This window comes from Heliconius melpomene, chromosome 12 (assembly GCF_056956725.1).
Source record: "Heliconius melpomene rosina isolate 202511_hmr_F chromosome 12, ASM5695672v1, whole genome shotgun sequence".
NCBI classification, from domain to species: domain Eukaryota; kingdom Metazoa; phylum Arthropoda; class Insecta; order Lepidoptera; family Nymphalidae; genus Heliconius; species Heliconius melpomene.
In genome coordinates, this window is record NC_140400.1 from 4233228 (window position 1) to 4249020 (window position 15793).

At 31.8% G+C, this 15793-nt stretch overlaps 2 protein-coding genes across 3 annotated transcripts; one reads left to right on the forward strand and one right to left on the reverse strand.

Annotated features, from left to right (window-relative positions):
- Positions 1–1453: 1453 nt before the first annotated feature.
- LOC146533490 (uncharacterized) lies at positions 1454–4723 on the reverse strand. The gene is made up of 2 exons (XM_085194346.1): positions 4504–4723; positions 1454–3479 (listed from the first exon to the last, which is right to left on the reverse strand). Exon 2 carries the CDS (start codon positions 3309–3311, stop codon positions 1947–1949), a length of 1365 nt encoding a protein of 454 aa, XP_085050472.1. The 5' UTR covers positions 3312–3479; positions 4504–4723; the 3' UTR covers positions 1454–1946.
- Positions 4724–5130: 407 nt separating this feature from the next.
- iav (transient receptor potential cation channel subfamily V iav) lies at positions 5131–15793 on the forward strand. 2 transcript variants are annotated; one of them, XM_085194350.1, is made up of 24 exons: positions 5131–5278; positions 5356–5510; positions 5784–5924; positions 6018–6099; positions 6188–6283; positions 7385–7602; positions 7785–8010; positions 8314–8429; positions 8505–8753; positions 8917–9068; positions 9405–9535; positions 9773–9858; positions 10088–10249; positions 10604–10792; positions 11051–11166; positions 11395–11510; positions 11666–11947; positions 12356–12501; positions 12832–12964; positions 13132–13228; positions 13503–13586; positions 14094–14197; positions 14917–15016; positions 15489–15793. In XM_085194350.1, exons 1-24 carry the CDS (start codon positions 5146–5148, stop codon positions 15640–15642), a joined length of 3468 nt encoding a protein of 1155 aa, XP_085050476.1. In that variant the 5' UTR covers positions 5131–5145; the 3' UTR covers positions 15643–15793. The 2 variants fall into 2 exon arrangements, 1 of the variants encoding a protein (XP_085050476.1); XR_014878547.1 differs by lacking the exon at positions 13132–13228.

Genomic DNA, 15793 nt, shown 5'->3' on the forward strand with positions numbered 1-15793 from the left:
TTATAATTACGTTAATTTGTTTGTATATATTTATTTAAAGTTTAGAAATTAATGTTATTTTATTAGTAATTAATATTTTTATTATCAATATAATGAAAAATCCTTTGGTTTATCGAAACGACCTTGACATAACGTCGGTATTTTTAAGTTATCGATACCTTATTACTATTAGTTTTCGCTATGGTAGATATTTACGTTTCACTTTTGAATACTAAATTATTTAAATACGCCTTACTAATATTATTTTTGGTTTATTCTTAAATTCAGTTTTGCTAAAACTAATTAAATTATATATATTTTCTGTTTTTTTTCATCAAAATGTCATATAACCGTGACCAATTCATCCACTACTTGTTGGACATGCGTCAACTCACTGAATCACTCTCACTGAATTAATTTGAGGCCAAAAATATTCTACAAATTATAACAATGAACATTAAAACAATTGATAATAATAATAAATCCTTATTTTCATCTCGTCTTTATGAATATACATTTAACAAAGAGATTTGGCGAACAGTGAAAAGCTAATGTGAGAGACTTGGTATGTACTAGGTATGTTTTACAGATCACCAGGCACTCGCCCTTGCATAAATTACAGTATGAGTCCGCCTCTCCATATGCAATACCTCCAGAATTCGTTGGAAAATGGGGACCGGAGTGTCTTTACACTAGGTTTCTTCAACTCTGCTATATGCAGTATACAGCTTGAACCTGAAACAAAACTATGTTCCAAATTACAATCAACATTTACTTAAGTGAGTAACGTTTTCATAGTAGGAGTCAACACTTTGTTGAATTGCTTGACGAAATGTTAAACTTGCGTAATATTTTATCGAAACACTTTCGAATATTCTTTTTAAAAATATTAACATAGAAAATAGAAACAGATGTATATAAGGCGTATCAATATTTTATTTTTAGCACAAAATGATAAATGGAAGGTACCAACTTTCTTAGATACAATTTCTTTGATATGCAAAGAAATTGTATCAATGGAAGAACTATGTAACTTTAGTAAAGATAAACCTAATATTCCTTCCAAGATTGTAAAGTATTATAATAAATTAATAATTTATTATTATAATCAACATTTACTATTATAATTTATAATAACTATAATTTATGTATTGAAAATATATGTAATTATTTAAAATAATGAAAAAAACAAGACCATTTTTTCACTCTATTCTATTAAGGTAGTAAAGGCGACAGGCTTTGGGTTCGATTCTCACTCGGAGCAATGAAATATTTAATATTTTCATTTCTTTGCTCTTGTTTCGCAGCAAAGCGCGGCGTTGAGTTCCTCGACTCAACACGCAACGCCTAAAGAATTCGGCGGAAGAGAAGCGTCTTAATGGAACCGGAGTGTTTTACAACTAGAATCTCAAATTCCTTCTGCCTACTATACTATGTGCAGGATACAGCGTGAAATAAAAAAAACACACACAAATACTTATGTAAATGTACGGCGTTATATTTTCTAATCACAGTCAAAAGAGTACATGTGCAAAATATTTACAAACAACAATATTTTTCATTTTAGCTCTTAAGTAATTTATTATTATTTTTTTAATAAATTAATAATAAATCAATTATGTCATTTAAGTGTTCTTTAAAAATATTTAATTAAAGAACTAAATATTACCTAGCATTATATAACTATACCTATAGCATTCTTATTGTTTAGGTGTATAAGTATATTTATATATACCTTATATTATATTTAGATATTAGAATTAGTATGCTTTGGTGTATAGGTGTATGTAAATGTAAGTATGTATTTATATGTATGTATATTTAAAGTGTTCATAATAATTGTTACAATAACCATAATTTCTTTAGCTTCAAAGACTTCAAAAACAAAAAAAAAACATAGCACTAAAAACAATAAATCAAAAATTTTAAAAAATAATAACCTTACATCTAGTTTAAAACTATAAATTTCAGTTAAAAAAAATTGTACGCTGAACAGGAATATCTTTACGGAAATTTTTAAAAATCTCATCTTTAGCAGTCGGTTCAATTTGTTCACATGATGTTGGTGGTAATAAACTACTACTACAGTCTTCTTTCACTACATCAACAGGTTCTCGTAAGTCTCCAGATGTTAAAATAGAAAAATTATTTTTTTCTTTCACTTTGCCACAAAAAATGTCTTGACTAACTGTATCTAAATGTTGATTATTGACAAAAGAAAGAAATTCGTTTTGAAACACATCTACGCCGCTGCCATTTAAATTAGACGATTCCATTTTCTGTATGACAAGATTGACTTTTGTTTCAGATGCCACAATATCTTTTATTTCATCTTCCACTTTCTTCAATATTTGTACAAATATAGCCATTTCCTTTACTGTTACTTTTAAGTCTGTATTTGGTGTTGCCAAAAGTTTTTTATTTTGCATATAAAAATCTATAAAAGGAGTTTTGTTGATAATACTTTCGGCTAGCCATATTGTTAAATTGTCTATAGTAACGCATAGTCCAGGCACTTGCAAGCATTTTATTGTTAGATATATATTTTTATTAAAATTTTTGCTTGAAGATCCCACCACAGTTTCCAATGGCGATAATTTATTATTATCATTTTCTTTTAAACTTCTTACATCCGATATAATAAAGGGAGCGTCGCTATCAGATACATTTCGTTTAAAACATTGCAGTGTTTCTGCATTCTCAACTTCAATTAGTGAAATAATATCATCATCACTTTCTGTGGTCAAAGTTCCTTTAAAGTTTTCCATTTTTTTTGATACCTTTTTGTTCTGTTGCTGAAACCCTGATGATATTTCAGATTGAGCCTTATTTAGTGAATCGTTTTTATCTTTTATATCTTCATTATTAATAGTACTATTTAATACTGACGTTACATCTTTACTTATTTGGGGACTATTAAATAAGTTTGTTCCTTTGCAACAGCATAAACAGTCATCTTTTGGGCAAACATGGGCAACATGCAAATATTTTTGTAGTCCATGTATATTTTTAGCCCAAACACTGCTTATAATTTTTGTTCTATTATACCAGCAGCAGTAAGGGACTTGAATTATTGGCTTGCATCTACAGATCTCCTGCAGCCGTTTTAAATGACCTTTTAAAAAATCAAAACGAAAATTTTCTTCTACAGTTCCATTTTCATCAACATTGTATATATCAAGCAATTTACTTGTTCTGTTTTCCATGAATATTACAACATTTTGAAAGATCTGTGAATCTTCAGGAATTATATCATTATGGTACTCAGTTTTCTTATTTACATTTGAAACACATTGAGGCATATCGTTACTATTTTTATATGATTGTCCCATTTCAAAGTGGATGTGTTTTATTATTAAGAGAAGACTTCTTTAACAATTTGTTTTTCTTTTTGTTCATATAATTGTTATTATATTTCAATTTCAATAATCTTGTATGTGATATGTTAATTGTTTTTCATATTGTATATACATAAAGGATGTATGTTGTCCACCCACAATCTTAAAAAAATTGAGAGTTAATATTAAAAAGATGTTAATTTTAATAAGTTTTAATTTATGTACCTGATAATTATTTTATGCCAATTTCTTACAAAAGACATAAAACCGTTTATGTCTAAAAGACATAAAACATGTTGACAATAAAAAATATTTTTTATAGTTTAAAAATGATTTTAAAGAATCTCTCTGATCTCTGGTAACAAGACAAAACTTTGCTTTGAATTATACTAATAAATATGCAGTCTTGTAAATTAAGTAGTACTAACAGTGTCCTAACACAAGGTTCCCTCTGCCTAACATGCTATATATGAGATACAGAGTGAAGCTAACAATAAACCATAGACTTACAAACTACCTAAGCTGTGTAACAATAAATGTCAAGTAATTTCTAAATATCCCCCATCATACTAGTATCCAAGGTTGTTACTATAGCAACAGATCTATTTAACAATTATAATATAAGGCTAAAACAAATTATTTGTTTATGATGTAATATACTTGATTATTTTGCATATGTTAACAAAAATATACCGCAATAAGCCTGCACTAAATTTAAAATGTTTTACAAATTACATAGAAATGATAGTGTCCTAATTTCTAATTGTGGCCTACATTGAATTACTCTTAAGACCAATAAGAAAAATTGTATAAAGAAAAATATATTTTTAATAATACAATTACAATTGTTATTATCTTTTAGAAGGATGTCCTAGTAGTGTTGAAAGTAAGTGTTATTTGATATTTTGTTTTAATTGTATAATATTTTGCTGTATAATCCGCTTATATTAATGACTATCATATCAGCTTCACGCTGTATCCCGCACATAGCAGGGTAGGCAGAGGGCACCTAGAGGGACTGTTCCCCACTTTCAGCCGAATTCTGGAGGGATTGTGTGTTGAGTAGCAGAACGCCAACGCCGCGCTTTGGCTCGTTTTTTTCAGCACAGCGTAGAAATGGAAATATAAACATTTTTGACTAATTACTAAAATAAACTTATTTTGATTACAAAATTTGATTACTCACGTTTACAAAATTTATATTTGTCATATTATAAATATACTATTCAGCCGTATAGTTAGGAAATATAAAGCCAATTATTGATATTTTCCAATAACATGGCTTTCAATTTTATAATCAATTCAGTTCTTTACAGTTCTTTGTTATATTAAAAAATATATAGGTTTTGACAATTGAAATATTTTTCCCTTTACATTAAATGTCAAAACAAATTAGCAAATAAAACGTCAATTAAATTTGAACAGATAATATTTCTAAGACAGGATAAAAATTATGCAATATATATTTTTTTTATTTTATTTTAATGTCATACTGTATGATTCTAGAGAATTACAGCAGTATACCCATTATTTTCACACGAATTTAACGTGATTTTAGATATGATACTGGTATATTACCAAGTTAGCATATGCTTGGACTTTGGATCGCTGTCTGAAATATTTTATTTTTTTCGTATATAATATATAGTATACGTATATTGCATTTAAAATTATAATGTTATTAGAATACGACGGTAGTTTAAATTCGTAAACAAATAATTGTGTATTTCAGGCAGGTGAAGCCGCGAGCGGGTCCCTACTATAATATAATATCGTTGGTAATGCTTTATTAAGAAAACGAATTTATTTCAGAACTTATTTTATTGAAATGGGTGAAGCATTAGGCAAGCTCTGTTCAGCATCAGGCGTACAGGCTGTTGGTTCAGTGCTTGACAGAGTTATTTCACAACCAAGTAGCGAAGATCATACTGTACTTTATAAGTTAGCAGATTATAAAAAAGGTACAAAAGAAAAGCTTAAAAATTAAAAAAACAATTTCGGTATCATCAGTATGACCATTATATGTGTACAATTTTAGGAGGATTATTGCTAGAAACATATACAAAAGGTGGTATGGCATCAGCGGAAAAATTAATACGAGAAGAATTTTCAGCATATATGTATGCAGGAGGTCGAGGTCGTGTTATTAACAGGGCTGAATATTTGCGATGGAAATTTAGGGACCAAGAACAGGTAGATATTTTTCTTAGCTTCACGCACATTGCACGATAGGCAGAGGGAACCTGGGAACCTAGTGTTTAGAGTAGAAAGTAGTGTTAAAGGAGAACGTATTAACGTTAATAGAATTACGTTAACGGAACTCAACGGCGCGCTTTGCTTTTGCGAGGAAATGAAAATACAAAACCAGTCAGTAGTAATAAATAGTACCTACTATTCATTATAGCAATATAATGAGGGAAATAAAAAACCTATATTAGGTACATGATAATATGGACTTACTTTTAGGTAGTTCTTCCCATAGAAGCATCGCTATCCCCTCATGATCCTCTAGCGAAATGGGAAGATCATACTGCTTGCTGGCAAATGACGTATCGCGGTGCACTCGGGGAATCCTTGTTACACGTTCTTATCATTTGTGATACAAAGGTAAATTTATATCAATAAATGTATATGTTATCTATATAATATTTTTATGGGTTGGATTTTGGATTGTATAGTATTTACTTATATTTATTTTAGATCCACACTCGTCTAGCAAGGACTCTTGTGAAGTGTTTTCCAAAACTGTCACTAGATGTTGTCGAAGGTGAAGAATATCTTGGTATGTGAAATATATATGTATATTTAAAATAATAAAATAGTGGAATCAGATCGTACTAACGTTTTTTATTATTATTTTTTGATTCCAGGCGCAAGTTCTTTGCATTTAGCCATAGCATACAGTAACAATGAATTGGTCCAAGATTTAGTCGAGGCTGGAGCAGATGTCAGTCAAAAAGCCATCGGTATAATTTCTTCGTATTTTTAAATTTCAAATACTTTTATCTATATGTAAACTTGATACTAATAAAATATAGCTGAAAAGTTTATTTAGTTGAACGCGCTAATCTCATGAACTATTGGTGCGAATGGACAAGTTCATTTAGATAGATAGATAGATAGATAAAAATCTTTATTGCACACTTAAAAAGATACAATACAATAAATACTTAAAACAAAATGCACAAAGGCGGCCTTATCACTACAAGTGATCTCTTCCAGGCAACCAAATTCCGGAAGGATATAATTAAAAGTGCGGGCATAATGCGGTGCAAAGTGACGCGAAAAATAACTAAATAAATAAATAAGAAAACAAAGAAATAAAATAAATAAATAAATTATACAATATATACATACATACACACACACATACATACACATATATATACATACATACATATACACACAAACATACACAAATTCTTACACATACACTGATTATATACGTAAGAAATATTATAGGTACATACACTGATGATATACGTAAATAAATAAATAAAAGGAAAATAAATTAGGACACATTAGTTACTACTCTCCATGCCAAGATAATAATTTTTGACTCTTTTTTAAAAATGTTTATAGAGGTAGATTGCCTAATATTTCGTGGTAACGCGTTCCACAATTTTACTGCTTCAACAGTAAACGATTTGCTGTAACAGTGGGTATGGCACAATGGTGTTTCTAAAACATTGTCACTTTTCGAGCGGAGGGTGAGCGGAGGACGGGAATTGGAGCCTAGGAAGGAAAAGCGCTCCTTAAGGTAAATAGGAGTATCAGGATGAAAAAGGATAGAGTAGAGCAGCGTGACAGTGTGGAGATTCCGTCGGTCTTTTACAGAAAGCCACTGAAGCCTAACGCGATGCTGACTGATGTGATCAAACTTCATTAGTCCAAAAATGAACCTAATAACTAGGTTCATTTAGTATTTGATAGTGCATTTCTGGAAGGAGAATATAGGCTATATTATATCATGTTAATAATTTCAATGTAACTCACTGCACCTATGTGTTGAATTGTAATGTATCATATAATCATATTATTTTATTAATTACTATGTTTTTGTTTAGGGAGCTTTTTTCTCCCAAGGGACCAACAGCGAGTGCCTCCTGCTCGACAGACAAATTACGAAGGTCTTGCGTATTTGGGAGAATATCCGTTAGCTTGGGCCGCCTGTTGTGCTAATGAGGCGGTGTATAATCTACTTCTCGATTCTGGAGCAGATCCCGATGCTCAAGATTCTTTTGGAAATATGATACTTCATATGGTTGTAGTGTGCGATAAATTGGTAGGTTCATTAGGAAAGTATTATATATTTTTTCTTTTCTCTGTAGTTTCCCTAATCCCTTGAAGATAAATAACGAAACTATTTATATATCTATATTTACTAACGTACTTAACTCCTATTTGTATTAAACATAACTTTTAAAATATACATAAGTAAGTATATGGTTTAGTTTTTGTTTTAAGGATATGTTTGGGTATGCTCTCCGACATCCTAAGCTACCAGCGAGCAATGGCAGGCAAAATAAGGCTGGCTTCACACCCCTGACGTTAGCATGTCAGCTGGGTAGAGCCTCAGTTTTTAGAGAAATGTTGGAGCTGTCGTCTAGAGAATTCTGGAGATACTCTAATATTACTTGCTCGGCGTATCCTTTGAATGCTTTAGACACGTTGTTACCAGACGGTCGAACTAGTAAGTTTTAAATTGTGCAGTTCGTAGATGGATTTTTCTTACATTTGATTACTTTCTTCCCTACAGTAATATAATAATATTATAATATGCAAAAGTTCAGGAAGTCTAACGGCAGGGTGGCTAGGACTCGTCGACCGTGCTGGAAATCTCTAGTATTTGAATATGTACATACTTACTGTACCATATTTAATATATCAATCATATTTCAATATTTTACTTCATTCTTCTTTTAGTAATTAGGTACATAGACAAAACATGGTGATATACCTACCATATTTTACTAATATTTAAAATATTCACCAGATTGGAATTCTGCGCTATTTATTATTCTGAATGGAACAAAACAAGAACATTTGAACATGTTAGATGGAGGTATCATACAAAGGTTGCTGGAAGAGAAATGGAAAACATTTGCAAGGGTATGCTTTTCTTTATTACATATCTATTTATTTCAAACACACAATCCACATGATATTTGCATTCATAATTTTCAGACTAAATTCCTGAAGCGTCTTCTTATACTCATGCTTCATCTTCTGTTACTCTCTGTATCCGTATACCTACGGCATAGTAGCTTGGAGGCAGACGCTCACCCTAACTGGGGCCTCGAAGTGGATGATGCAAGGAGTGGTATACGATTATCTACGGAATTGGGCACCATAATAAGTACATTGTGCTATATTATATTGCAGCAAGGGGATGAAATTAAAAATCAAGGAGTCATTGCTTATATTAAGCAGTTGGTAAGCTCATAGGATTTCCCTGTGTTTTCCATTTAATTACTAAATATTAAATTATAGATTTAAGTTTAAAATTCATTAAAGTACCGAAAACTATAGCTTGATATCAAAATTACTTAAATGTTTTTGCATCTGTATATTATATAATTAATTATGTTCATTTTAGATCCACGAACCTGCAAAATTTATATTCCTCGCTTCGAACATTTTGCTCCTCGCGTGTATTCCAGCGCGTTTGAGCACACAGACGTCGCTCGAAGAAGGAATTTTAATATTTTTGCTACCAGGTTCTTGGTTTTTGCTCATGTTCTTTGCTGGGTAAGGCATTAGTCCTTAACATTTAAGTATTATGGCTCTTTATACTTTTTTCTTTCTTTCTTTTTTTATTAGTTATTTCGTTAGGTATACCTATACCGAAAGAATAAACAAAAGTATATTATACAGGTGGATGAGGAAGGAATTAGTGGTCAGAGCGCTTGGACGATTTCCAAGAGGCGCGGGTTCATATCCCGATACGTCCAAATTGTTATATGTTCTCTAAAAAGTATTTCTCTTTCGTGTATTAGGTTATTATAGAGTAGTTAAAACCGTGCTATCATTTAAATTGGTGAAGACAAACACACTATACTCGACAAAAATATATTTTGTTTTCAGGGCAGTAAAATTAACTGGCCCCTTTGTAACGATGATATACAGCATGATTACTGGCGATATGTTTACTTTCGGTATTATATACTGCATCGTACTCTTTGGATTCTCACAGTCATTTTACTTTTTATACAAAGGTAATACCAATAATGATTATATTATTTTTTATTATTATTTATTTATATTTATATTTTCATTATTCGCTCTGGTGACGAGGCCACTCAGAACTCCAGAATTCGGTGGAAAGTGGGGATCGGAGTGTCTTAACACTAGATGCCCTCTGTCTACCCTGCTGTGTGCGGGATACAGCGTGAAGCTGATTTTTTTAATTAGTTTTTTATATTTAGATTTTATAGGTAGATATATTTTTACAGGGTTTCCAAACGTACAGTCAACTTTATACTCTAGCTATTACAGCACATGGATGGCTCTGTTTCAAATTACTTTGGGAGATTACAGTGTAAGTATTCACTTAAACATTTATATTGTTTTCATTATATTTTCATTTCTTAGCTCTGGTGTCGAGGGAAAGCGCGGCGTTGATTTCCGTGACTAACTCGCAATGCCTCCAGAATTCGGCGGAAAGTGTCTTAACACTCCGTTCCCCATTTTTCCAGGTTTCCTCTGTCTACTCTGTTGTGCATGACATTTAAAATGACATGACATTTAAAATTAACAATTTGTTACAGTACTCAGATTTAGGGCAAACAACATATCCGAATCTTGCAAAGACGGTGTTCGCACTGTTCATGGTGTTTGTCCCCATATTGCTGTTGAACATGTTGATAGCTATGATGGGCAACACGTACGCTCATGTCATCGAACAATCTGAAAAGGAATGGGTGAAACAGGTACAAGAATAATCAAATAAATAAAATAAATTAGCTTCACGTTCTATCCCGCACATAGCAGGATATGCAGAGGAGGTAGTTTCTTTTTATTAATGAGATTTTACAATATCAATGTACCTTAACTTACCTACATCAAAATTTTAATTCGGAATGTATTAAAAAAATTAAAGAAGTGATAAACATTTAATTGTCACTAGGTATAATATTTATATAGATATAAAACCGTGGGGTACCTACTAGACAAGATACCCACATAGATAATAAATTAAAAAAAAAAATTATAGTGATAAATCACTAACCAAAAACCATTGTTATGACAACTATTAACTTTTACTTTGATTATAAATATTTTAGTGGGCCAAAATTGTAGTGTCATTAGAAAGATCAGTGTCCCAGGAAGACGCACACAGATACCTCCAAGAGTATTCTATAGGCCTCGGACCCTCTGATGACCCTCGATATGAGCAACGTGGGGTAATGGTAATCAAGAGTAAGGCTAAGACCAGGGCGAAGCAAAGGAAAGGAGCACTCTCTAATTGGAAGGTAAGTGTAAAATGTTTTTTGGAGATATTTATTTTTGTGTTTTTCTACACATTCACTTTTAACGTATTGAATTTATCGATTTAACGTTCTAATTTGTATTGTGAGTACAATGTATTTCAAATTCTCTTAAATTTTTAAAATTTAAATTTATCCTAGTAAAGGAAATAAATAAATGTTGTTTTCTTCGATAAATGAGTAGTTGTTTTCGATTGATATTTAAACCACTACCATTATTAATTCTCATATAAATATTTGTAGCGTGTAGGAAAAGTGACCATTACAGAATTGCGCAAACGTGGTATAAGTGGGGAAGAGCTGCGACGCCTCATGTGGGGACGCGTGTCCATTTCTACGCCCACAAAAGCACCTCTGCCGTAAGTGAAGAATTTACCTGTAAACATATATTACATATTTATATTTAAAGCTATATATAGAAGTTGTATATAAAAAGTATGCAATTTTTCATCAATGTTTTTTTATGACCTCGATGTTTACAGATAACCACTTTATTTACATTTACATATATATTTAGGTATATTGAAAATGTTTAGAAGAATTGTTTAATTTGAAAAGAATTATTAAAACTGTCTTTCACATTATAGCTGTGTACCTCCTCCTGAACTAGTGGCAACAGAGGGCCCTAGTGCGGGAGTTGGGCCGGCGCTGTCATCTGCTCTCAATGTTATGGCCTTTACACACGATCTTGATCTCACTAAAAGTAAGTAGTTTAACATGAAAATCATGCACATATTCTATCGAGTATTAAAATTTTGAAATTAATTACCTATAGATACTAGTTTAAATATATTACCCATTACCATAGATCATGAATTAATGATTGATTTAGTTAATGTTCTTTTTGTTTTTCTTTAGCAACAGAGACTAAAAAACAACCAACTCCAGATTTACTCGTGAACGGACAAACACCAAAGGTCCTATCAACACAGAATCAGACACTAAATCAAGCTTCACCAAATCTTCTAACAACTACTAAAACTGACTTAGAAGTTAGATTACCACAGAATGTTCCAATATCAGGACAAGTCAAAATGACTGGAGATAACGTTCTTATTCCACCATCACAGAATATTGATGTTTTAGGTATCAGTTTGTCGTCGCAAGACTTTCAAAGAACACAAAATGTTAAGCCTCTAGGTAATAATATCACTGTCGATATACTTAATTCATTGCTTATATTTAAAAAATGTGCTTGTAATTTATACAATCATGTTTTCGGCCGTCGTGGTGCAGTGAGACTACGTCTATAAACGTGGAAAGTGGATTCAATTTCCACTGGAGGTGCTCAACGCTACTTCTCTCAGCCACTCAACACATCGAGACATTGAGTCTCGAAAATTGGACGGAAAGTGTGGAAGAAGAAGTGTGTGGACTGAAAGAATAGAGTGTTTTAACAATACCCTCCCCTATTTGACATCTGCAATGTAGGAAATAGCGTAAAGCTGTTTATTTTGTTTTTTTTTTAAATATTTTATGAATATATATTTCATTTATCGTGTCGCCTACATTTCCAATTTTCTATAATAATTATTGTTCATTTTATAGAAATCATCGATAAAATATATAGGGATTATCTTCATGAGCTCGTCACGGTTGAACAGACGCTTGGTCCGGATAGTCCCGAAGTGAAGAGATTAGCAGAACAGGCAGCTGACCTAAACGATGTACCAGAAATTGATATAAATGTATCGGTGAGTTAACTTTTGATTTTTTTCGCTTAGGATGTTACCACAATTTACCAATTGAGATTTTTATAATTAATTTTTGAATTTAAGTTCAAAGAAATACTACCTAAGTAGATACTTACCTATATAATATTAAAATCTGTATATTATAGATGAAGCTACACACGACTTTAATTTCAGTTTTTTTTTTCGTCTTTGTTACAAATTTTAATTAGATTTGATATAGGTATTTGATATTGAACGCGAATGAGGACATAAAGAATATTTATTATAAGCTGCAAAATATTTATTATTAAAAATTCTATTTCATAAATTTAACTTTATTTTTTTACTAAGACGGTAGCCAAGTCAGCACGTTTAGTGGTAGCGGGTGCTGTGTCCGGATTGTTTGGTGTGGCCGCTGACGTCCCACCGCCGGACTCGTGGCGGCGAGAGCGGCAAGAGCACACCGACAGCGATCCTGTACCAGGTAAGAAACTTACTATTCCTAAGGTTTTTAGATAAAAGTTTTAAAGAAAAAATAAGTATCATAATAAATTTGTATTATGAAATTAATATAAAAAATTGGAATCTATACTTTCCATTAAATCTGAATGTGAAAATGGCATATTAAATTATATTAAGTATGTGTTATAGACACAGTGGTGCTGGGCAGAGCGGCGCGAGCTCGGAGAGCACGCTCTGCATCGCGACGTGCACCACCCCCACCACCTCATCTTTACGTGCCTGCCAGGTTAATTATCATACCTAATATATATTTTTTGCCTTTGTGGTTATTCCAATATTGCATAAGAGTAAGACATAGTCATAGAGAACATCAGCCACTTCGTTTTCAGACTTTGAGATATTGCTTATTAAATTGCATAAATGTGGAACTAAACGCCGCGCTTTTTATCTTACTTTCTCATGTGTCACCAAGAGGGCACCGAAACCACAACATCTCATTTAGTCGTTCACCAAGATACATATTGAATGATATCTAATAATGTAATGTTAATTATTTACAGATCCATGTACTTGGTTGCTTCTGAGAGCAGTGCAGTTGAAAGCGATGTTCCTCTGGAGGATAATTTTAGTTCTGGAAATAGCTCGTAAGTCATTTTACACTTTTTTTATAATTATTATATTTACGATAAAAAATTTTTAGGTTCCCTAGCGTGGTAGACAGAGAGAACGGCGTGCGAAACGCTAGTCTCGACTACTGTCATCAACCGCTGATGCGTGGTGACATCATGCTTTTTACGTGACCTTTCTCGAGTATCATTGATACTTAGGTACTGTGTTTTCAAAGGTCACCAGAAGTAAACCTCTAAGATACGATATGATAAACATGTTGTTAATTATCACTGTATCCCGCATATACTATAAGGAACCCTAATGATGAAACACTCCGTTCCCCAATTCCCCACGCCCAATTTTAGAGATACGGGTACGGGTCGAGTAGTTAAACTCAAAGATGCATTTTGTTTTTACCAGAGCGAGAATGCTTATATTATTTTATATTTTAGTAGTAGGTACTAGTAGTGTTTGCAAAATATAATATTAATTGTAAGTAGATATTAAGTTCAGTTCAAACTAATATTTATGACTTATTTTAGTGCTAACGACGGACGGCGCGACAACAGAATGCGGGCAGCTAGACCACTGTGTATCCAACATGCAACAGGGCAAGCACAGGTTGAACACTCCCTTTTCTTTGTTGGTAAGAATCATTTTTCTATCTCAATTTATAATTTCTGGATTTATTTTCTTTTAGAAAATAATTTCATTCTAAAAAAAATTAAAACAGTTTCACGCCATATCCCGGACACAGCAGGGTAGGTTGAGGGAACCTAGTATTAAGACACTCCGATCCCCACTTTCCGTCGAATTCTGGAGGCATTGCGTGGTGAGTGGCGGAACTCAACGCCGCGCTTTACCTTAATAAAATATTAATCTAAAATACTATTTTAATTTCCTCGAGTGGGGATCAACACTTTGTGACCCTGCGCCACGACTGGTCTCAAGTTCATTCTGATTAAAACATATTTCATAAATATGTAAAAATGTATTTGCCCCCAGTGTAATTGTCTTAAAAAATTAATGCTCATTTCGAGATGACAAATTTCTAAGTACTTCTAAAAAAAAACATATTTTAAATGTTAACAATTTACAAATATTTGTAATAATAGTGAAGAGATTTAAAATCCGTTATGGTTTTTGAAAAATTATTATTAAAATCCTATGAAAGCAAATAAATGTAACAGTTAACGTAAATAAAAATAACAGGTTATAAGTTAGTAAAAACAAATTAACGTAAACTATAATTGCATGCAAATTTAAAACTATTTATGTATAACAAATGAACATGGCGTTAATTTACGAATTATAAACAGTTTTAATATATATATTTTTAAATAATAAAATTTTAATTCCATGAAGAAGGCCCAGGAAGCGGCGGAGAAGTAGAAAGCGCACCACCAATTCGGAAATCAATGGAAAAGAGGAAACGACCAAAAACTGCTAGACCTCGTCGCAATAGGTTCAACTTTTAATTTACTTTATGCAATTAAATGTTAAAAAAGAACACATACCTATATATATATGTTTAATTTTATTCATTTGTTTGGTGCTTTACCATTTATGCATTGCACAATTTTATTCATATTTTATATATGAATAAGTTTTAGTACAAATTTTCACCATATGGCAACATTTTTGTAATTGTATTGATGATGAAGGTATTTAATTTTTGATACATGATTCATACTACGAAATTAGAAAATGAACAAATTGGCGGTCATATTTCCGTAGTGAAATTTAAAGTTTATATAATTTTATTTCTATAAATTTAAAGAAAATGATCACCATTTGACTATTAAGCAAGCATCTATAATGCTTGTTCAAGAGAATGCGGGTTCAAATCCTGTTTAATTTATCTTAGTAAACCAATATGAATTTACAATGTGTATAATTTAATATGCGTTTTTAACTTGCACATTTGTTCATTTTAGAGTTTCCCCAGTTTTAGTAGAGACTGGCAGCCCATTAGTGCCCTGGGCTACAGCATCCTTATCTCAACTATCGAAATTGATAAGATCTTCCAGCAGCTCCTCAATGTCAGTATCTTCGCGCGAGGCAGAAGACGGTTCATTACAAAAATATTAATTTAAGTAAACTTTTATCGTAGAAGAAAAAATGTTTTCTATATTATATAGTTTATGTGATATATTCACACATTTTTTAATATTTACACACAATTTGTTCGCATGTAATCTCATAATAATAATATATAAATAAAACTACGTTTTATTTGGCA

What these genes read in the sequence shown, in the direction of transcription:
- LOC146533490 (XM_085194346.1), bottom strand. Translation starts at nt 3,311, where the DNA reads ATGGGACAATCATATAAAAATAGTAACGATATGCCTCAATGTGTTTCA.
- iav (XM_085194350.1), top strand. Translation starts at nt 5,146, where the DNA reads ATGGGTGAAGCATTAGGCAAGCTCTGTTCAGCATCAGGCGTACAGGCT. An exon ending in GTTAGCAGATTATAAAAAAG is followed by an intron (nt 5,279 to 5,355) that starts GTACAAAAGAAA and finishes GTACAATTTTAG; the next exon opens with GAGGATTATTGCTAGAAACA. An exon ending in GCTAGACCTCGTCGCAATAG is followed by an intron (nt 15,017 to 15,488) that starts GTTCAACTTTTA and finishes TGTTCATTTTAG; the next exon opens with AGTTTCCCCAGTTTTAGTAG.